Source organism: Pyxicephalus adspersus, chromosome 5, assembly GCF_032062135.1.
Source record: "Pyxicephalus adspersus chromosome 5, UCB_Pads_2.0, whole genome shotgun sequence".
In the NCBI taxonomy this organism is placed as follows: domain Eukaryota; kingdom Metazoa; phylum Chordata; class Amphibia; order Anura; family Pyxicephalidae; genus Pyxicephalus; species Pyxicephalus adspersus.
In genome coordinates this window covers 54,548,154-54,571,416 of record NC_092862.1, presented here as the reverse complement: position 1 = coordinate 54,571,416, position 23,263 = coordinate 54,548,154, and the positions used below count along the sequence as shown (strand labels likewise).

Sequence of the window (23,263 nt, the reverse complement as noted above, 5' to 3'; positions counted from 1 at the left end):
TACACACTTATATTTTTCTATATGTATTCCTTGTACTCTCTGATCTGAAATGTAACTTAAATTGTGGTATGCTATTTTAAGATACAGTGTTTTAAAAATCAATTTAAGTATATATATAATCTATATGCTGCATAACTATAATATTTCTTGATTACTCAGTGTTTACAGTTCTCTGTAATGGCTCCCTATATCTGCAACTATAATATACTGCTTGAATTAATACTAACTGCCACATCTAAATATTGATTTGATTTATGTAATATACTCTGTGTACCTTGATTTTCATGATTGTGTTAATATATGGCTTTGTATGTTGTATAATAAACATTTATTAATAAAGCAGAAATACTAACTGTCTTTTTTAATTTGCAATTTATTTTGTTTGAACAATTTTGATGGTTATTGCTGTTTTTTGTTGTTTATTGTTTTGTAACAGCAAAGTAATACAGATGTATTGAAAGCAAGGTATGTCAGTCATACATTTACCATTATTAATACTGCAATCAGAATATAACAGAAGTACATGAGCAGGAAGGAGGAGCTGAAGGATGGGGAGTAAAAAATAGAGTATGAGGTGACCCTATCATTAGAAGTTAGGAAGGGTCCATTTTTAATAAGGAACAGATACGAGGAGATAGTGGAGGGGGCTAGGGAATAAGGAAGACCGTAGAAAACAGCTTTCCAGCTGGATTGTGAAGAATGATAAAGATTCCATGGGTCCTATGTTTTATGAAATTTGGTCAAGATGTTAGATGCTGTGCAAGTGAGTTTATTACCCATAATCTAGTCTAATTTATTTTTGATGAGTCTTGAATAGTGGAAATCTTCCAATGTTTTGCTTTTGTGAAGCTGATGGCATGCATATTATCAGGTGTTTATTATGTTTAGGTAAATTTAGGTAGATCATAAGAAACAAGAAAATATCTGGTGATTAGGACAGTTTAAACAGAGTGACATGGAAAATTACAATATTAGTGTTAGGAGGTGCTCTTTGGGCCTTTTATCCCACGTGGTGCCCCACCACAGGAGGGCGTGCTCCGCCTATTTCCTCCGGCGGCTGCACTTGCAGTAGCACAGGGGTTTTAGGATTAGTTCTCTGAGGGCTGCAGCATCCTTGTTTCCCTTTAGCTGGGTTTTTCCTCTTGGTATACTCTGCACTGAGGCTGCAGGCACAGAAGACTGAAAGCAGAGAGGCTATAAAGCCCCAGCAGCCAATGACAGCATGGGATTACATGGGATTACAATAATGACAGCATTATTACTCTGCTAATCAGCCGCACATGGCTCCAATTCAGCTCAGCTGTGCAGCCTCAGTGCAGAGGATGCCGAGAGGAAAAACCCATCTAAAGAGAAACAAGGATGCTGCAACCCTCAGAGCACTAATCCTAAAACCCCTATGCCACTGCAAGCGCAGCTGCCAGAGGGAATAGGCGGAGCAGGCCCTCCGGTGGTGGGGCACGGGCTGGGATAGTAGGCCCAAAAGAGCACCTCCTAAAAGTTAGATACTTAACCTTTGCTCTACTTATTACAATACCACCATATGTAATACATCCTGCCTTATTGACCATATCCTCAAAAGCCTAAAGGAGAGGTTTGTGGGTTAAGTTGGATTTTCTAATTGGAACCATCTTAAAATGATTTTATAGTTTGCTTCAGTTAGGTAAAACCTCTGACAAGTTATGTGCCACCTCATGCTATTTTTAAACCTCTAATGTTAACTGCAAATCAGCCTTCATGGTAAAGTTAAAAAAAACATAAGTCCATCAGGTTTAACCATTAGGGAAATAAACTTACTAGAAACCAGCATATCCCCTAGAGACATAGTTGAACCAGAGGAAGGCAAAAAATAACCCTTATAAATCCTGGTTCAGTTTGCTCCAACAGAAAAAAATCCTTCCTGAATCTGTGAAGAATAATAGGAGAGCTTTATGGTAAACCTAAGATGTGATTGCTAAATTGTTGATATTTGACCTCTAGAGAAATCTGGTGGTTTGCAGGTAAGTATAAAATGTGATGAAAGGCAGGATTGTAGGTTTGAGTTTACATTTAATAATAAGAGGACACCTGGTAATATCTGACAAATTCCCCTGGAGGTAGCTTGTGTTTAAGTGGTCTATACTAATGACTTCTTAGGCTTTAAATCCCCTATTTCCAGTTAATTGTTACTGGCCCATCAGTTAAAATGAGTGGGACTACAAACATGACTGAAATTCTGAATTACCCCACAAAGGTGTGATGCTGTAGTTCTGTTTATACTATACAAATAAAGTATAGAATAGCGAGGTGTAATGGGTATGGGATCTCATTTTGAAGGAAGCCACAATTCAACACAACTCTATCCACACTTTAACACCCTTTCTCCCCAAAACCATACACTTTTTTATATTATTAACTTTCCACTGTCCTCTAACTTTCCAACTTTTTGCCCCCACAGAGCAGCAGTAGTCTTTGCTCTGCTCCTTTGTGCTTTTAGTGCTGGACTTACAACACAATAAAGCCTTGCTTTTTATTTTTTTTAAAGGCTTGCATTCCTGCTGCAAGTTGTACAGGGGAATGGCACATATATAAAAACATATGTTCACACTAATTGTTCATGTAGCCCACAGCATCTTGTCACAAGAGCAATATAAAGTTTGCTATGACTGTCCTCTAAAATGTCGGCTGACTGCCTCTGTTATCTATGAGACAAATTTAAAAGAAATATGCTCTTCAGGAATTTTTACTTTCTGCATAGGTTTAACAATTCCCTTGCTGAGTCAAAGTTCTCCAATCAATAGATAGCATAAGTTTTGCTGGCTTCTGAGCCTTACATCTCACAAAGCAGCTGCTGGCATGGGACAGGATTTTCCACTCAGGCTGTGGCTGCTTTAGACTTTGAAAACCTTTTAATTTGATGTACCTGGAATATTATTAACCAAAAGGTTCAGTTCTGCTCCACCTCTAAACAAAAATGTACTATATGAGCTTTGCTTCATTTTAGATACACTTGTAATAAAATGCTTGATAAAAATAAAAAAAAAATCTTTTCACTGTTAAACATTTGCATTGCACAGATACATACTTGTATACTGTTGATGTATTAACATAACCTTCAACAATGCCATGTACACAACTGATATTGTTAATATCCTATTACACCCACATACAAATTCCTCCCCAATATAGCAAAATCATCTTTCACAGTCGGCACACAAATGCATGCTTTGTGTTTTGTTTTTCAACTTTTTCTACTATTGAAGAAACTGGCACATTTAATACAATGATTTCATGTTACTTATTCAGCAATGCAGTCAGCTGAACTCTCCCACTCATTGTACGGGGTTTTGAGAAGTTTCCAACAATGGATCAGTGCACAGTTTATCACATCAGAACAGGATGGCATTGCTACATGGAAGAACAGCCATAGACATAAAAAAGAAATTTAAATCAATCAACATTCTGCATACTATATGGGTGCTGCAGGGCGAAGATGGGTAACTGGTAATTTAGAAAAAAGATATGTACAAAGCACAATACATTTCCTTCAATTATTTTTGTGTTCTCACTGGGGTGGGACGTGGGAGAGTTAATGAAGGAGTAAACTGTTCATTTACAAACTGAATGTTCACTTTGTCTAGTAAATGTTAGTAAACAAGGCAATCCTGTATTCATTTTGAAAACCCCATGCTAGAAAAAATCATGTTGGTAACAAATCTACCTAAACTTTGTAGTTCACATAATCACCTAGTAGAGAAAAGTTAGGACTTGCTGTTAAAGAATACAATATCAATACATATCAATGCCTTCTTTCTATTAACACTTTTAATATCCAAAGATGTTTTTTTCCAATTCTTTTGCTAATATTGTATCCAGACTAACACTGCTCACATATTTTTCAACAAAGCATTCCAATAATTGGCTGTATGGACAAGGTAAGTGTTGGTTTTAAATTAGGGTAAGTATATTTTCTAATAATGTGATTTAACAATAAGTAATGTCCCCACACTGGTCAGGAAAATAACAGTATAGATCACCTTACACCAGGTACACCACCTACCCATCTGTTACAATATTGCTTTTGTTATGCCAGCTGTCACTACGGGGAATTCTGTACCAGTGCCCGGCCTGCCTGTCAAACCGCTAAGCCCCTCGGCTGACCGCTAAATCAAATATTTACTCTTGTTCTTTTCTTTGTATAGAACATGTAATTAGGGGAAATCCCCCCAATAGGACAATGATGACTTCAAAAATAGAGGAGTTTAATTTCTCTCAAACTAGAAAATCCCAGAAAATGTATATAAATTAATAGTAACATGTGGCTTTATTCAGTTGAGTTACTCCAATAAGTTTACCCCAACTACTCTGATTGGTTAAGCATCAAATCAACAGAAAACACATCATTGACCCTGTGTATATATCCAAACAAAACAAATACATTTTCAATTAAGAATTTTTTATTAGCAACAAATCTAAGACACCGAGTTTTCATGAATCTTCTCATGAAAGATGATGACTGATGAATAATTTTATTACATTAATAATAATGGGGTCAAGTGCTTATTTTAAGTTATTTTTAATAAATTCTCTTCAAAGGTAATCTTATGATATGCATATTTAATCTACTTGCATTGCCATATTTTTATGCTAATGCTTTGTATACAGATTTGGAGGAAGCTTTAATGTCAGATAGTACAAACAGAAGCTTTTAAGAATATTTAGGGGCCCATGTGCAATGCAAGTGCATTACCCACTACTGTACTATTGGATCAGGGCGCCATTCAAAATGCATTTTATCATAACATACTAGTACGCTAGCAGGAAATGCACATTTTGGTTTACTGTGTTGGGAAAAAATGATGCATGTCTCTTTCCCTGCATTATGGTGGATTGGCATGATTCTGTGGTTCTTGATCTATGGAGTCTTCTGACTTCTCTTGACAAGTTCCGTACATACATTTTCCTGAGTTTATGTGCTGAGCATATCCACTAATGTTCAGAGGACAAGGGAGAACACAGTTTATACTCCAGTATAAACCAGAAACCATAGAAATGTTATTAATAAGAAAATAAATATATGGTTTGTTGTTTTTAAAATATTTATTTAAAAGATACAATCACATGGTCTCAGCCTGTAATTCTTTCTCCCTCTTTTACCAAGTTACAGTATTTTGTACTTTTGAAATTGGCGAGCCAATTAAAAATTCTTTTTTGCATTATTGTTAGCCAACAATAGATGGAGATGAATGCTCATATAAAGTTTGTTGCAAACAACTAGTCTTTGATCTGTCAAATTAGGGACAAATGCAGTTCCAAAACATGCCTCTAGGTGCAACCCAATTATAAACCAGGATTCCTCGTCCAATGGCATTTTGAAGGTAAAAAATATTGGTTTATACTCAAGTGAAAAATTATCCATTTTTATAGATTACGAGGTGTCCACTTTCCTAGTCTTAAACTCACAGAGCCATTACAGTAAGTAAAAACCTTTGTTACAAGAAATTCTATGTAGAATGGTATTCTCGGCTAAAATCTCTTGTACATTTATTTAGACTTTATTAAAGTAATTGTTGATTTGTTCTAATTTTAGGCAGGGACCATTAACATGCAGTGTCATAGACTAGAAACAACTTTACCTATGTACAATAATCCTGCAACACTAAAGTGATATAAAAGTGAATATAATTGCAAACAATTGGCTGAATATAGAACAGTGCATACAAATCAAACATATTCTCTGAAATATCCCTATAAATCATAAATGTTGTGCTACAAACAAAATTGAATTACAACATTGATTGTAGACTTTTTACTGTCTTTTTAAGCTATGTTTATGGTGACTGTACAAAAGTAGCTTTTTCAAAAAGCCCTGGTTAATGATGCATTTGTACTACACAATAATTCAAGCTTCCTTTAAACCTTACACAAATAACTCTACTATACCTTTTATATCTTTCATAAAGGTCATATATCTTACGCATTACACATAGTGAAAAGACGTCAATTACTTGTTCATAGAAATGAGTAAGAATCTTAAGTATCTTCTTCACATATGAATTCTATATGAAATGTCTCTTTGACCAGGATTTGTCTTTTTATTTCTATTTCCAAGCATTTCAGCTGATTCATTAAGGAAATACATAGAAAAGCAATAATGTCCAAAGTACAGTAGCAATCAATTCAATTTCAGTTTCTGCAGTAATTGTTTCTAAGCATAAGTTTTATGATATATATATATATATATATATATATATATATATATATATATATATATACTTTGCATTTTTCAGGATGTATGTTTATATGTAATCTAAGAAATAGATATTTTTATATTAGCAAGCTAATGAAAATATCATATTATATTTAGCAAGCTAAATTTAAAACTCAGAAACAAAAAAAAAATATGACAAAATGTGTTCATCGATGACGATAAATGACTTGAGTGGACAACTCCCTCCAAAATTTGCAAACTGTGTTCTGGAATATAAAAGGGTTTAACGTGTATCTTGTAGCCAAGACATTTTTCTTGTATTGCGGCATAGTTGGAACATTTTTAGGAATTGAATTTTTGTATGTGTCCCTGATAAGCAGACTTCCTGAAAAAGAAGAAAGTGTTGGGAAAAACAAAATGTTATGGTAAATACTGGAACAGGAGGTAAGTGGAAATCTTCCAGTTGGAGCACTTGTCACATTGACCTATCTAAGAGGAAAAACCCCTCATTTTAGTGGCTCTTCATCTTACTTCCTGTATTGTCTTAATGACAAAGACCTCAAAAAATAAAGAAAACTGACAGGGTTTACAACCATTCCTTATTTACATACCAAAAACCTTTGTCTATAGATAGGGTTCAGAGGACATTAGATGCTCAATGTATTCGTCTCAGAACAGGGCTTGGTAGCTGAGTGCATTTCTTGCAGATTCAGGTTATGTTCACACTGGCCATGAGGCTGCACTGTGTTTACTTCTTCCTCATGTCAGGAAACCACTGCCTCTAGGGGGGGCACTACATGTAGCTTCTCCCTACGGCAGCCCCATAGAGAATAAGTAGGCGTGGCAGTATCGGTACCAGAACTGCTCACTGCCTCCAGCTGTCAAAACTACTGACGCCAATTCTTTAAGAACCAGTTGTGTGGTAAATGAAGGGCTAACAAGGTGGCAATAAAAAAATTTATTTTACCACATTTACCAGTTAGCAAAAATAATTTGTTAAATATGAATCAAAATGTCACTGGCTAACAACCTCTACAGATGGAGCCTAAATTTAGAAGGCAGAGTATTGGGGAGCTTTTAATCAAAATAAAATATTTCTACAATAACTCAAAGTGTACGAAAGCCTTAATAAATATATATACATTTCAAGAAAATCTTCAACACCTGGCGTTTGTATAACACAAAACATAGTTCGGTTCTTTTCCTTGATGGACAGTGGAAATTTGTGTTTCTCAATAGAAAGTGGTGAAAAAGCTATAAAAACTTTTCATTATCATCAGTGTTTTCACTGATCTAGAAAATAGCAAACTAATTGCCATAGTAAATGTTCCGGTTTTCTTGAAACATTATTAATGGGAAGATAATTGTTTTAGGTAAAAAATTTAACACAATACAACATGGCCGTGCTAGAGAAAAACCCAAATAACTTTTTATGTTTTTAAATAATGTTTTTAATATAATTTATATTGTTTTTAAGAATATTAGAAATACTTGCTTACCAATACCTGTTGTCTAGTACACTAAACACCTATATTAAATATTATAGGTTTTTTCAAAACTGTACAATTAGCCACTGCAGAATGTGTGAATACCATTTATTTTATGGACAGGAAACAACATTTACGATTTTTATAAATGGGAATATTATATCACTAGTTTTCTTTTACATGGTTTACACCCTAAGGCTTGAGTGATAAAGGGGATCTTAAGGGGCACCTGTACATAGACCATCATGTTAACCCCTCAGGTACCTTTAGAATAATTTGCAGAGGTTAGGGAACCTATGCCATAATTATTGAGAAAATGTCCTTGGCATTGGTTGCAAGTGGTAATAATGTACCCCCAAAATGGTCATCAGAACTCTACATATTTAAAAAAGATTCTTGGTTTTATACCGCATTTGACAAGTGGTGTTGTCTCATTAGCTATAGCTCAAGGAACCCTCTGGGGGAACTCTAGGGGTCCATGGAATCCTATTTGAGAATTGCTGGCCCATAGTTTGAACAATGCTCAGAAACAAACACTAAAACACCTTTATTATCGTGTTACTGCAGCACTGGGTACATCAGAATCTTTGCTGTGTGTCAATGCATTGCATTAATTATTTATTTATTTATTTTATTCTAGACATAGACGATCAGGTAGCAGTACTGATTGATATGAAACCTATTTGATATAAAAATTGATATAAAGCTACATAGCACATACAAGATATGTTCTCTTATAAGCTAAAAGGTCAGGGAATATCTACTGGTGGCTACACAGATATTGATATGATTATTCAGTATGTCATTTATTCAGACTAAACTAAATAAAAAAGAAATCTAAGACAATTTGATCATTTTTTTAGCTCTTGATAAACCTTAACTCTGCCAAATGAATTGTTCATTTCTTGATCCCTTCTGACTAATCATTTATATATCTGTATATGTGTCCGAGGTGTACAAGAGATGTGAAACAGCCCATTTAAATGGCTATATAGAAATGTTTGCATCTATGACTAATAGACTTTATTTCTGATCAATATTTTAATTTAAATATTAAGTTGGGAACAATACTGCCTGTGTTGTATGGTTTATTATTTTGATTGATGATGAATCACTGAATTGCAATTGATCGTATCTTGATTAATACAAATTGCTATGTGCATGATGGCAACCTGGTGGTTATCAGGTTTTTGTGTGCTTCTGTACTGCTTACCGCCCTTTACAAGTCTATGGAAATGCAAAAGCAGTGGGAAGCAGGGCAGTAGTCATTTGCAGGTCAAATGTTCCCATCATTAAATTGTGAACCATATGATAGCCATGCTGCATTTAGTCATTGAAACCCTGCTACCGAATGGTAGCACGAACATGTGTAAAACATATATATATGTTAAGCCTTCTCTAGACCCGGCATTTTCTTGTGGTCTGTGCTTTGTAAACAAGAAGTGGCGGGGCAGAGATTAACCTCTCAATGTTAACACAATTTTTATTCTTGGATTTGACCCACTTAAGAGAAGAACATTTTGGAAAATTTCCCATTGATTTTTCTTAAAATGCCTAAAAAAGAATTCTAAATTATAAAATGCCTAAATTCTAAAAAGGATTCTGCTGTTTGGCTAGTTTAAACTCTCCTAATTCTTTTTCTTTTCCATTGCCAGCGATCTCAGCAGCGGTCCTGTTTAAGCTATCACATCACATTTGGCACACGTTTAATTAATTGCTTATCCAGATATATATCTGTTGAAGAAGTTCAACCTTGAGGCCAAACTTCTAACTAGATGATGAGTCTTTTTAACATCTGCTCCTGTCCTCTTTGATAAGCTTCATAAATTTAATCTCTGGAACTCATATCTTAGTTACAAAAGGTGACATAACAGTGATAAAAGGACAAATCTGTCATTGACATATAATTTAACTTCTGCGGCTATAATATTATAAGACAGTTATGCAAATGTCAACAAGCAGTGCTCTTCCCTGAATTTTTAAGTAACAAATAATGCAGTATCAGCTACATTCACTGCCAAAAAAATCATGAGAGCTGTGCTCTCTACCGGGGTTAAACATGTCTGCGAGGACTGATTCGCCAATCTATCACCCTGGAGTAACCCATTATAATTGAATATAATTAGCCATAGATAGCTGTCTTGACCTTAAGGAGTAACAATTTGAGTGCATGACAAGGTTACATTTTCTGTACTTGAGAGGATAACATTAAAAAAGGAAATTTTAACCTTTTTCATTCTTTTCTCCTATAATGAGCTAACAGTGATTTTGATATATGTGAACCCAAGTATGGAGTTCATTCATTCTACATATAGTATAGTAAACATACATTAAGTATTATTTTTTTACAATTTATTATTAAACATTTGCAGTTTATTCTAAACTTTTGGATTGCAAATATAGGAACAGTTAACCTGCCAAAGCAGTTATAATTCTGTTCAGCTAATCATGTAATTAAGGTGCCCCAGACAAATACAGCCAATGCAGTTCAAGGGAATCTGTAGTAGTTATGTAGATTTTATGGGAAACATTTTTTATGATACATAAAAAAAAATTTCATTTAGGTAAATATGAAATACAGGTAGTCCCTGGGTAAGGATATCCGACATACAGACGACTCCTAGATACAAACAGGGCTTCCCTGCTCCCTCAAGGCATGATGGGGGGAAGGGGGTGGTTGCATGACTTGAAGAAGAAATCTTTTGCTAAACACAGTTGTGGGTGATCTTAAGGGGGTGAGCTCTGCTGCAGCCTCTTGTAACTCAAATGACCAAGACAAACTGCAGTTGATTCTTTTTGCATATCAAAGCACATCTTGCTCCAGAAGTTAATGAATGTCTAGGCTCCATAAAGTTTTTTTTTTGCTTTGTTTGTGATTAACTAACAGTGAGGATTTTATACACTAACTGACACCATGCTGCATATTATTATGTTGAGACAAACATCTGTCCTAATTCTTTTTTTTTCCCAACCTTTACTAAGATAACTTAAAAAAAAAATCTCTCAAGAAAAATCAAGAAAAGAAAATGACAATCTGAACAATATTTGTTTTTTTATCCTAAATAATGACAAAGCTATAAATCAATAAGCCATAGAACACATGAAGCAATTGTTTTTGTCCATACAGGAAATACTGGTATTCCATGAAGCCAAGAATTTCTTACATTTTGTGTTTTGATATTGTCATTGTACCTTATACAGCACACCACAGAACTTGTTGCCTTTGAAAAACACATGTTCTATAAAGCCATAAACATTCCTGGCAATTTGTTTAAAAAAAGTTTAAAAACGGAATTGTGATTGTTTTTTATGTTTATGCAGTTCCATATAAGCAAATAGTCAGAGTGATCCATTTCTCCTGCAGGAATAGGTTACTATTACACTGAACAAATTAGAATAACATGGTCAATGACATTCCGAAAAATACATTAAATACATTTACCTACTATTTGCTGACATGGCACAATTTTATTTTCAGGAAGTACACCTTTCCAGATCTCTGTCCAGATCCGGCTACCTCTCTTCCTCTCCCCAGAGGTCTTCTTACTATGGCCATGGGAGATATACCGATGAAAACCCTGTGGTCCACTTCTTCAGGAACATTGTAAGTGTTTAAGAATAATTGTCATATTTTTCAGAAAGCAATCCAGTGTTCACTGAGATACATTTATTTTATTTTTTGTTCTTTTTTAAAGACTCAAAAGAAATATATTTACTTAGGTAACTGATTCTTAGTTCATGAATTAGTTGTACTGTAATCACCACAGCCAGATTCCCATCACTGAATCACTTTTAGTAAGCAAGACCTATTGCTAGGATCACATACATAGAACAATTTTTTACATAGAACAAATCCTTGTTCTACTATTACTAATGAAGCTTATACAGGTAAAATTAGACTTTATTATATGACTGTATTTTTTTAAGGTTCTGATATAGAGAAACACTGTACTGCATTTACCTACTATAAGCACAGGCTCACCTTGCTAATACTAGATTCAGCTTTCCTAATACCTGTACCCTGATATTTGGGATGGGCACCTCAGAAGACTTCATGTGGCCATTGGTGCTGTAAAAATGGTTTCAGAAGCTGTATTGAACACTGAGGTGAGCAGTGGACATCTGCTCTTTTTAAGATGGTATTATGTGCAAAGTATGATGTCTCTGTGAAGTATTGTTAGCATTCCTATATATAATAATGTTAAAAATGTACCCACCTCTAATTATTTTAATGCATCTCCACTTCTAGGTGACACCTAGGACTCCACCTCCTTCTCAACCAAAGGTAAATATTTTATCCAACAAAACAAATAATGTATTTATACATTTAATATGAAAACAATTGCTGTCTTTATTTATTCAGATAAGCAGTAAGCCACGGCCCCAGCAGCTTTACTAAACAGTAAAATACTCAATGCCTCTTTCAAACTTTGTTTTAATGTTAATTTTGGCAAAGGGATTTTTTTATCCCTCTTTTATCCTAAAGTTGGTTGATTTATCATCAGAAAATAAGAGATATTTACATTAAATATTTCATATAATATATTTCCTACCAATAGGTGGCACTGGAAGGATCTTTTAATGTTTTCATGTTTAATCTTTGCTGCTTTTTTTGTGAAAAATATGTTTTTTTGCAGAGATTAATAATTAACACACAAAACTGAATGGTTCAAAAAAGGACAAATCCCTGCTGCCTGCCTGGTCTTTTTATATTGTGTTGCATGGTTCTATACACAATATTCATAATAACACCTAAATACCTGTTGTGGATGAACCTATTTATTTTTTAAATATTGAAATTCTATAAACTGAAAAAAGTTATAAAACACACACTTTGGGTTTTGGTATTTTAAATAAAGCAGATTGACTCCATATTCTTCTATCAGTATCTGTGCACAGTGTTCATGTTGCCATTTCTGTTTCTTTTATATGCAGAGAGGATTGTTCCCCGCCAGATTTAGCTGGGTAGGTGATAAATACATTTTTTTTCAGCTACTCTGGTCGCCTTCACCAATGCTGCAGTATCATTCTTTAATGCTTTTGTTTCTTAATTTTTTTTTTCAGTTCTATTATATTTTTATATATAGTTGCTGCTGCACTCACAACTGCTTTCCTGCCATGCTACCTATATAAAAAAAGCTTTCTGCTTCGGTTTAAAGCTGCGTACACACTGCCAATTTTTGTCGTTGGAAAGGATCTTTCACGATCCTTTCCAACGACAAGGGAGTGCACGATGCATGAACGGTGCTGTACATACAGCACCGTTCATGCTCTATGGAGAGGGGAGGGGGAGAGCGACGGAGCGGCACCCTGCTGCGCGCTCTCCCCTTCCCTTTCATTATGATCGGCTGTCGTCCATCGTCCGTGGATCCGGCAGGTCGGTCGTCCGGACGATGGACGACACCGACTGTACACACGGCGGATTTTCGCCCGATAATTGGCCGATGCCGATTATCGGGCGATAAAAATCTGACGTGTGTACGTAGCTTAAATGTCCTTTATTTACAGGGTGACTGAGCCACATTAACTGAAAGAATGTGACCTGTCGATAAAGAGTGACAATTTTAAGGGATGATTCTTGGGTTCAAACAGCCCACAGTAATCAGTAAAATATGATCATATTTCAATGTGGCTCTAGCAGTGTGTGAATTCTGATTGGTTGTAGTAAAATATTTGCACAAATAAATGGAAATAATCTAAATTAGCAGTTTGCATACCGCATACCAACACCCCTATTATTTTAGACTTCTATCAGTGAGACCCAATGGCTTTAAGGAGCAATTGCTATAATTATATTGGCACTCTTTTATCAATAGGTCATTATATAAAGCTTTTTATTTTGCTAGGTTGCTGCTTTTTTGCATGGCAAAGCTTTTCTTTCTCCAACTTTCATGGAACATTGCTAGTGCTGCTCTGCTGTTTAGAACTAATTATCTTTGCCCTTTCTTGAGATGACTATTTCTTCCTTCTGTGTTCAATCAAAGAAGAAAACTTACATATTTATTCTTTGTTATGTTTTTCTATGTGATAAATATATATATATATATATATATATATATATATATATATATAGATATTTTTGTGTTATGTATTCACTTGGACTCAAGACATTTCAGACATATAATATGTAGTGATGGCCATAAGGCTTTAGGTCTTAAAAAATGTGCTCAAATCTCAAAACTCTGGGGTTCTTCCAAAGGTTGCTAGGGGTTCCTTGAGCTATGAGCAATTTGGGCTTCTCAGGTCAGTCAGACTCTTTATCTTTTTGGCTAAGTATAAGGGTGGCATTCTTCCCACCAACCACCACACTAACATAATGGGAGCTGTAATATAGTAATTATAGAAGGGGTTCCCTGAAGACATGAAAGTTATTTCAAGGGGCCCCCTGTGTTATAAAAGTTGAGAAACACTGATGTAGAAGTTCTTTTTCAGTGAAAACCCAAATGTGTTGGTGTCAAAGCCCTTTATTTTGGAACATATGATACCTTCCAAGACAGTCACACTAAATCTATAAAACAATTTAGCACCCGCCACTTACATTTTGGGGGGTTTAATGGTGGTTATGTAGCAATTAGGGTATATGAAACTGTCAAACTCATTCTCTTTTTCCCTATTGACAGTAGCAATTCACAAATTACTCTTTGCCATAATAAATGCACATAGAGGGCAGCAAACTTTATAAGTACTGTTATGTCATGAATATATATTGTTTATTACTTTTTTTTGTGTATACAAGCATATTTGATATGTGTGTACAAGTTGTTTTAACCTGACTGTGCTTCAAATGTTTTCCATTTTTCTATACAAGAAAACAAGACCCATTTCTTCCCTTTTTAGAGATGGATTGTATTTAGAATTGCATTGTTACTTTTTTATTATATTTATTTTAGGTGTTTTTTTCCCTCTTCAGTTCTCTCCAGTACAACCTAACCGTAATACTAGAACATCACGTATCCTATGCATGGCTGCTTAAAAAAAATAAATATCTATTTCACAATTCATTACACTGACCTAATTAGGGCATCTTGACTTGAACCAACAATTATTATTCTCTAAGAGTGAATAAAGGTTACAATCATAGATTTAGTTGCAGCGAGACCATTAGCAATCAGATTGAAATTACTGATTTACAAAGAAAATACGCATTTATTTTCAGATTTATTGTGGAGGTGGATTGCTTACAAATGTCACTTGCCTTATTTGAGATGACCTAAATACAAAGATATAACAGTGATACACTGCTGGCCAGTTAAATTCATGTTTCAGTTTTTTTTTTTCTTATTCTTATTGATTTAAGAGTACCACATGGTGCTTTGTGCATTTACAAAATAAGGTTTATTGTAAACTTGTGACCCTCTAAAAGATGGTTCACATCTGTGCATTGTAGTGGGCTAAAAATAATATGTGTCATGTTGCACTGTATGTGTATTGGGTGCCATTCAAAATGAACAAAATAATAAAATGACCTTACCCTACATCGCACTGTATAGAAGACAATGCTGACATTAAAAATTCAGCCTTAAATTGACCAGATCACCCAATCATGCACACTTAATGATTTACTTTTTCTGAATAAGCAAGAAAAGATGCATCAAAACAAGCCTTCATTCATCTTTTTATCTATAAGCAACTTGGGAAAATTAAATAATTTTTAGAATTCACTACACAGACACATTTTTTTCTATATAGAGCGGATTTGGGCAGTTGAGGACTTACAGGCAATTCTAACCTGGTAAAAACCTTAAAACCCAACTCTAAAGTCTTTGTTAGGATCTTTAGTAATCTTTGTAAAAATTGGTAAATATGTTAATGCTTGTTAAGAATATATCTATTAAATAGTATATTGCACTAACCTATAGGGAATCAGTCACCATTTACCATTTTAGCAGTGTTTATAGCATATGTTGGCATTATTAATATGGATTAAAAAACACGAACAAACATGGGCCTTAGTTGATAGAGAAACAGGGTGGTGAGTTCACTGGACCGTACAAGTTAGAATCCAAACTGGGTGTAGTTTGAAGTTTTATATATTCCTAACATTCTGATTTTTAGTGTGTTTTAATTTGATTGGCCTTATTCGGGCAGCCTCAACTTAGAACATTTTGTAGATGAGCAGATTTTAAATACTTGTATATTTTTATAATATTTTCATTTCCAGATTCTACTAAACGAGCCACCTTTACATGCTTTTCATTTTCTGTTCAAGGTTGCATTGTTTAAGCTTCAATGTTTGGAGTCAATAATCCATTTATTCACTTTATTAAGCTACAAGCGACTGGATTTGCTTTCTAAAAATAATGTTTCAAATGTGTCTGTTATATTGAATATAGAGTGGAGAAGGGCATAAGACTTGCTATGGAGGATCCAGTCCCAGGTATTATGAACACCACAAATCACCCCACAAGGGATACAAGGATGCACACAGAGATGGTCAAGGAACCCTGTCCAGGATCTTTAAACTGGTAAATACAGATTTTATTACATGACTTGCTATATTGTGTTACACACAGTAATATATAATATGTTTAGTATAGTTACTATCCAGACAAATCCAATTTAAATCTGTTTAAATTATTGGACAAGTGTGACCTGTGAGTTCCAACAACCATTGGCACACTTTTAGGTAACAGATGCCAGTCTTCCAACAATTTTTCCTACCACCCTCTAATTGTGTCTTCTGCTGGCATGGAAAACAAAGGGGACAGACAAGGACCAGGAGCCTGAGCACTATTAGATCTATGGTCCCCTAAATGTAGATGTAGATAGGAATATCTGCCTTCACAAGACAAGAATTATTTGGATTCTTTGGAATAAGTTGGCAGGGAGGTGGGAAATGTCTTAACCTTGCTAGAGATGGACTTTAAACAGTTCCATGACATTACATTTACATGCCTTTTAATTAAAAGAATAAAATTCTACAAAGAAACAGGGGCTGATGACAATAACCTTTTCTTTCTGAGTGCTGAGATTAAACTGAGATTACAGTTTTACTATATATGACTAAATTATCAGTGAGAACATTGACTGGCCCGTCTATGCCTTTCAAGGCTTATATATGGAATTGGCACAGCAAAGGTAAATTGTATGCGAATTAATTTGGTACATTTAGGATTTATCACAAAATCCTCAAAACCCTGAAATGCAAAGCCTCTTAATCTTGTCTTCTTTGTGAATAATTCAATTGCCCAGTTAGACACCATCCAAATTATCAAGTATTTTCCACGAAGTTCAACTTATTTGAATATACTTTGGTGTCACAACCTTAAAAAAAAAATCTGCGGACTGAATAGTTAGACATTATTATTTGCTGTATGGTCTTATCTGCCTAGTAGGATAGCATTGTACATTTTTTTCTAAATGTCTTTTAGCTTTGCCTCTGAGTACCCGCCAGGATGATGATAGCTTTCTTACTTTTTATTGTCATTCAATACTGATACTGGTTGGTATTCCTACCTGCTGGTATTTTCCAGGATTGCATGTTATTTCACACGATCAGAAACACCCTGCTGTAGAGTCATAGTGCACTGCGTTTTAAGGCCTTAAAGCCATAAATGTTAAAAGCTGCTTATTCAGCTGCTCTTGTGTTGTAGCAGTAAATATCCTGCTTTTAAAATGTCACCTGCAGTGTTATCATGTTTTAACAATGCACAAATTCATCAGAGACTAACATTTGGCATGTTTATAAATGCCAACAGAAGTTTAACTTGTAGTGTGCTGTTGAAAAGTACATGTGCTGAACTGTCATTATGTATCCAGTGGCAGCACAAAGTTGTAATATTGGGCAGAATGTTGCTGAGGGCATAAGTTGGACACAACAGCACCAGTCAGATCATGCAAATGCTATTATCAAGATGAAAAGTAGTGTCATTTATAACAAACTGAAAATCAAATTGAAAAAAAAAAAACAGGACAAAAAGTATACAAAATTTAAAAAAATGAGGTCAAGGGAAGATATGGAGCTAATTATAGAAAACTAAAGCTAATGGGGATGAGGTGGACCCAAAGTCTCACAAAGGCAATTTGCTTACTTAGACACTGTCATGGCATCTCAAACTGCTGCAAATATTGAAGTAAAGGCGCCTAAGGGTATTTTCAGACAGAATGTGGACCATTTAGACAGGCAAAACACTAACAGATTAGCGTATTCATACACTGGGGTTAGTAAGTTTTACATACTGCAGAATGCATGCAGTCATGGTTTGATAAGTCCCTGGAAGTTGCTAGTGTTCATTGTTTTTTAGGTTACTAGAAGGTTTAACATAGCACAACTATACTATTATTAATAATATTATTAAACTAGTATGTTATTATTATTATACTTGTATAATAATATATCATAATTATTTTAGTTAAAATATATATATATATATATATATATATATATATATATATGTTCCAAACTATTGATATATATCACTATTTATTTTTACTCCATACTATTATTACTTAATATTTCTAAGATTACATTTTACATGCATTTTTTGTTTGGATACAATTGGGTGACTATTGTGTCATTTATGAAAAGACCCCTATGAATGATTTATTAATAACGTAACTAATATAAGTATTGAATAAATATAAGTATTGACGTGAGCTATACAGATTTTAGAACATAAACATAGTTACATATTTTTAAATTTATATATCCAGTGTGGAATAGTTGAATGAATTGTATCACAGCTGCACATTTGCTATTAGCTCATTTTTTTTCTCACCATTTCAGAGATCTAACACACAACTTGCTGCCTGTGTTTTAAAATGACTGTAACAGGACAATAAATATATTTCATTTTCTCCCTAGGATAGCCCCTGGCATTACAAGTCATGTTCTGTCTCTAGTGAATTGCAGAGTTGGTTGTAAATGATGACAGTCTGTGCTAACGTTCCCCCAAATCTTTCCTTCTGAATTCTATATATAGTCCTAACTGTATCCCTACCACTGTTCCTATTTCTGTCTATGTGAATAAAAGGGCCACTATTACAGTTACATGTATATTGGAGGAAGCAAAGCTTTTTATTTGACAAATGCAAAGCCAGATTTTCTACAAGACAACAGTAAATGTTCAATTGGTCAAAGCTTTACAAGGGAGGATTTAGTTTTGTCTGATGAGGACATGCCAGTGCAAACAATGCTACTTGGCCTGCTTTCCTTGCGTATTGCAGTCTTTACTAATGCCAATCAAAGGCATTTGAATCCAATTAAGCTACCATGCATAGGGTATAATTCTGCTTCAATTCATCCCTGGGCATGGGAACTGCCCCCTGTGCACAAATCTGCACACCTTACAAAATTTCACAAATATTTGTATAGCAATTTTATCAAGTGAAAAAGAATAACGAACTACCCTAAAACCTTTATAAATGCCTTCTCAATCCTGGCTTTATCACATACTGTAGCAGGGAGGATCAGATCGCTAAGAAATTGGTTCCCCAAAATGAATAGACACATCCAAAGATCATGATGGTAAGCTGGATTTGGGTCCTCTTAGTGAAATACTATGACTCATACTGGCCTGTTGAATATATAATTTAGGCTGTGGTACCTTAGTTATTCTTTAGGTTTGCCCTCAGTTAAATCCATTTTCATAATATGGAAAGATCTGATAGCTGGATGATTTTTTTTTTATAAAAAAGTGTACAAATTGAGCACATTAAAGCAAAATCAAAAGGACCTTGAATACAATATCTTTTATAAAGCTAGCCGAGTCTGTTCTTCTATCAACTATAACATAACATAGAAGTTCGAAGGTGTTTTTTAAAAGTTTGTATACATAGGTAAGGACTTGTTACCAACAGCTACATTTTAACCAAAAGTTCACTGCTTCTTGAGATGTACAGACATTGGTTTCTTAAAGTGTGTAAACAATAGAATATAACTAAAAGCTTTTGAGATGCAGACTTGTTTCAGATGCAGGTACATTATGTTCCTGCCACATGGCCATTTCAAGAACTGTAGAAATGAAGGTCATTCTGTGATCATACCGTGGGGTTGTAATGGAAGGAGAGAAACTTTACTTTAAAGCATGAAGCCCAACACCTGCTAAAACACAAAAGTAACGCAATATAAATATATATATATAGCTCTGCCTGCACCCACTTCTGCCCCTATGGCAACCATTTGGAAAGTCACAGTTTGCAAAAGCCCACAGAAATAGCACTAAAAATACTAACACAGTGAGGTAGATCAAATCATATAAAAAGATAGAACTAGTTTATTATTTAATTTATTTAAATTCTTTTTCAAATACGTACTAATACTGCAGTTGAAGATTGTATGACAGTAACTGCAGAAGTACTGCTATACTGCAAAGCCCCCAACTGTATAGCCCACCTCTTCCATATCTTTTCATCTTTCTATTGGCTATAAAGTGTTTTTGGCTTATTCACTGGCTAATGATAGGGCAGTGTTCTCCCCAGCTGTGTGCACCACCCGGCACTTTTCAGTAACCACTGTTTTTGGGTGGTCACTGAAAAGCTGGGTCACAATACAGGGGCTGCCATCTGCCTACAGGTTTTTCCCAGCTTCCAAATATTTCCCGGGAGTATACTGTAGAGGAAGGGAAAAAAATGGTGTATCTACACAGTGCTCATTAAAGATCTTTTTTTTCCATTACAATACATTGAATTTTCAAGACCTTCATTTAGGGCAAAGTAAAAGTGTTCCTTGAAACTACGTCAAGCTTGGCATATCCACTGATCCTTTCTCCATCGGATTCCCCAACATACAAGTCCCATGAGTATGGAGCAATATGTTACCTCCAATATATGACAGTACCTGGGAATGAGCAGCCAAATGCTAGGATGACAGACTGGAGGATAATAAAATATTACACCCAGGTACCCTTTTAGGGGGATTGGGGGGGTGACCAAAGACACATGCTTTGGCTGGAACAGCTGTAATTTTGGTTCTAAAGGCAACTATGCCAGAAGTAATTTTGCAAACAGAAGTTCAGTTCTTTTCATCACTTCCCAACACTTTTCAGCAAATGCCCACACAATGCTAATTTATTATTGACATTATATTTATACAATTAAAGCCTCCTTATGTCAGTTTGTTCCCATTTGCACTGGCAATACTTGTTATATTTTAAACAACCAAAACAAACAAGGGTCTCACCGACCGAATATCCTTGCATTCTCATTTAATCAAGCTTTATTTCAGTAATAATCAACATTATTAGACCTTTCTGCTGTTAACTTTCCAGATTTTGTGTGTGTTCTGCACTTTATACATTTGTTTTAAATGCAAATTAGCACAGATGGTGCTGAGTTATTGCCTGACTTTGGCAAGTTTTGCCTTTGGCTGCTGTTTAAAGTACACTTAGCCAATGGAATTTGTCACTCTGAAATCCAGTATATTGTTTGGTACAGCATTAAAAACCTATCTGCTTGAGAACTTTATGTTGGAGAGAAGATTATTTGGAAAAGCAGAATCAATGAATTATCTATTAATTATATGCAAAATAGAAAGTGTTCCCAGAAATTAGAGTAGGACAACAATTCCAAAATGTGACCCATCTATATATTCCAAGCTGTAGAATAATGTTTCTAGCAGTAGAAATAATGACAATCTGCCCACATTGAGAAAATAAATGTTTTACACATCCTAAAATCTGCATTATGAAAATAGAAAATAGAACACATCACAATACAATCTGCATAAAATAAATGAGTTGTTAAAGATTGGAATCAGTACAAGCTCCATTTGAAAAAAGGTCAAAAATATTTGTTTCTACACATTGATCATTTATTCACTGATATACTGTGAGTACATATGCTGTGTAGCTTACAAATTTTTATATATACAGGTAGTCCCCGAGTTAAGGACATCAGACATATGGAGGACTCCTAGATACGAACGGCTTCCCTGCTTGTTCTTGTACAGGAAAGAGGCTTGATGGGTAGGGGGTGTTGGCATGACTTCGCAGAAGTTTTTTGCTGTTCTGCAGCCTCTTGTAACTCTTTAATGACCAGGACAAACTTTCCAGTTGTTACTTTTTGCATATCAAAGCACAGCCTCCTTCAGATGTAAATGAATGTCTAGACATTTTTTTGCTTTGTTTGTGATTTTAGGATTTTATGTGAGGAATTTATACAGTAACTGACACCATGCTGCCTAATATTATGTTGAGACAAACATCTGTCCTAATTGCATATATTAAATGATAATAATATAAGATAATAATGTATCTGTTCCCACTTACATACAAATTCAACTTAAGAACAAACCTACAGTCCCTTACTCGTTTGTAACCCAGGGACTACCTGTACATATAAATATGTATATATATCTTTACTACACATACTATTTAACATTTAGGCATTTAGGCTTAGCCAGTAAAGATGCTTAGTAACCACATTAAATTGTAGTCAGGTCATTGTAAGATGAATGCTAAAATGGTTCCTATGTGCATTGCTGTCTGTCATTATAAATAAGTATACAAGTAAATAAATAATAGGTATGTAACCCTGTTTGTATAAATAATATAGACATTCTCAATAATTATTGTTTCAGGTTTTTTAATTATGACAATCTCCTGGAACTTATTTTTTGTGTACTGTATATTATTAACTGGGAAAGTGAAGGGCTATGTGAATAAGTGGTAAGAAGGTATAGCAATCCCTGGCTAAACAGACCTTCTTTTTTTTTTGGGGTGTTTATTGGTGATAAGCTGAATACAGTTTTTGTACATACTGGGAAGTATTCAGCAGGTAGCAAGAATCACTTGCTAAAACCTTATAGTCCTGCACCAAGGTCTTACAGCTCTAATATCTCAACACTAAATCAAAATTTAATTTTATGAGAAGAATAGATTTAGAATACAATAAGAATATACAGAAAAAGGGAGAAGCAAAGGATCAAAATAATATCCTAGAATTATTTACAAACCACATTTTATGTTTTATGAGGCCATGTGGATAGAGAAGTGGCGTGTGTACAGTTGGATGTTTCTCAAGGATTTTTGGCTTTTTAGGCATATTGTTGCTCTAATTTGCATCTGTAAAGACTTTATTGGTTGTATGAGAGCTTGGCTTTATCTTCTGGCCCCTTTTCTTCTAGTTTTTTGCTTGTTTCTATGGGTATAGCTCATGTGTTTGTGGAGGTCAGTCTGAATGTAATAAATTGGCGAATAGCTGAATCACATATTACCAGCATTGGATATTTCACAATAGGTAGCCCTGGAGTTTATAGGTAATTGTCTGCTAAGAGTTTCAGTCATATATTCACCAAGTCATGATAAATTTGTTTGGCAAAAAGAATATCACAGAACTTTACAGAATAAATAATAAATTGAGAGACTTCACTTTAAAGGAAGAAAAACAGTCTGGCAGTAACAAAAAGAACATTTAAAATACGGACAAGAAATAAAAAGACAGAAGAGAAGTTGTTTAAAAAAAAATGATGAATGTTATATAATCCCTTACTGTTTCCATATATATCCAAAAATCAATTGGAAAACGAAATACAACTGACAAATTAAGCATTGAGCAATACAGTTTCATCTCAACATGGGAAATATTACACTCCTTGGATAACTCGTAGTATACTTTTCATCAGTATTGATTCATCACATTCACTGCATAG

The 23,263-nt window shown here is 34.6% G+C and overlaps 1 protein-coding gene across 7 annotated transcripts in view; it reads left to right on the top strand.

Moving 5' to 3' along the window:
* The window catches only part of MBP (myelin basic protein), a 107,601-nt gene that overhangs the window by 82,680 nt on the left and 1,658 nt on the right, over positions 1–23,263 (top strand). For all 7 annotated transcript variants that reach the window (XM_072411543.1, XM_072411542.1, XM_072411537.1 and 4 more), the window contains 4 exons: positions 11,153–11,278; positions 11,924–11,959; positions 12,610–12,639; positions 16,008–16,139. In XM_072411543.1, the coding sequence (XP_072267644.1) occupies positions 11,153–11,278; positions 11,924–11,959; positions 12,610–12,639; positions 16,008–16,139 (324 nt within the window). The remainder of the gene's footprint in view (positions 1–11,152; positions 11,279–11,923; positions 11,960–12,609; positions 12,640–16,007; positions 16,140–23,263) is intronic.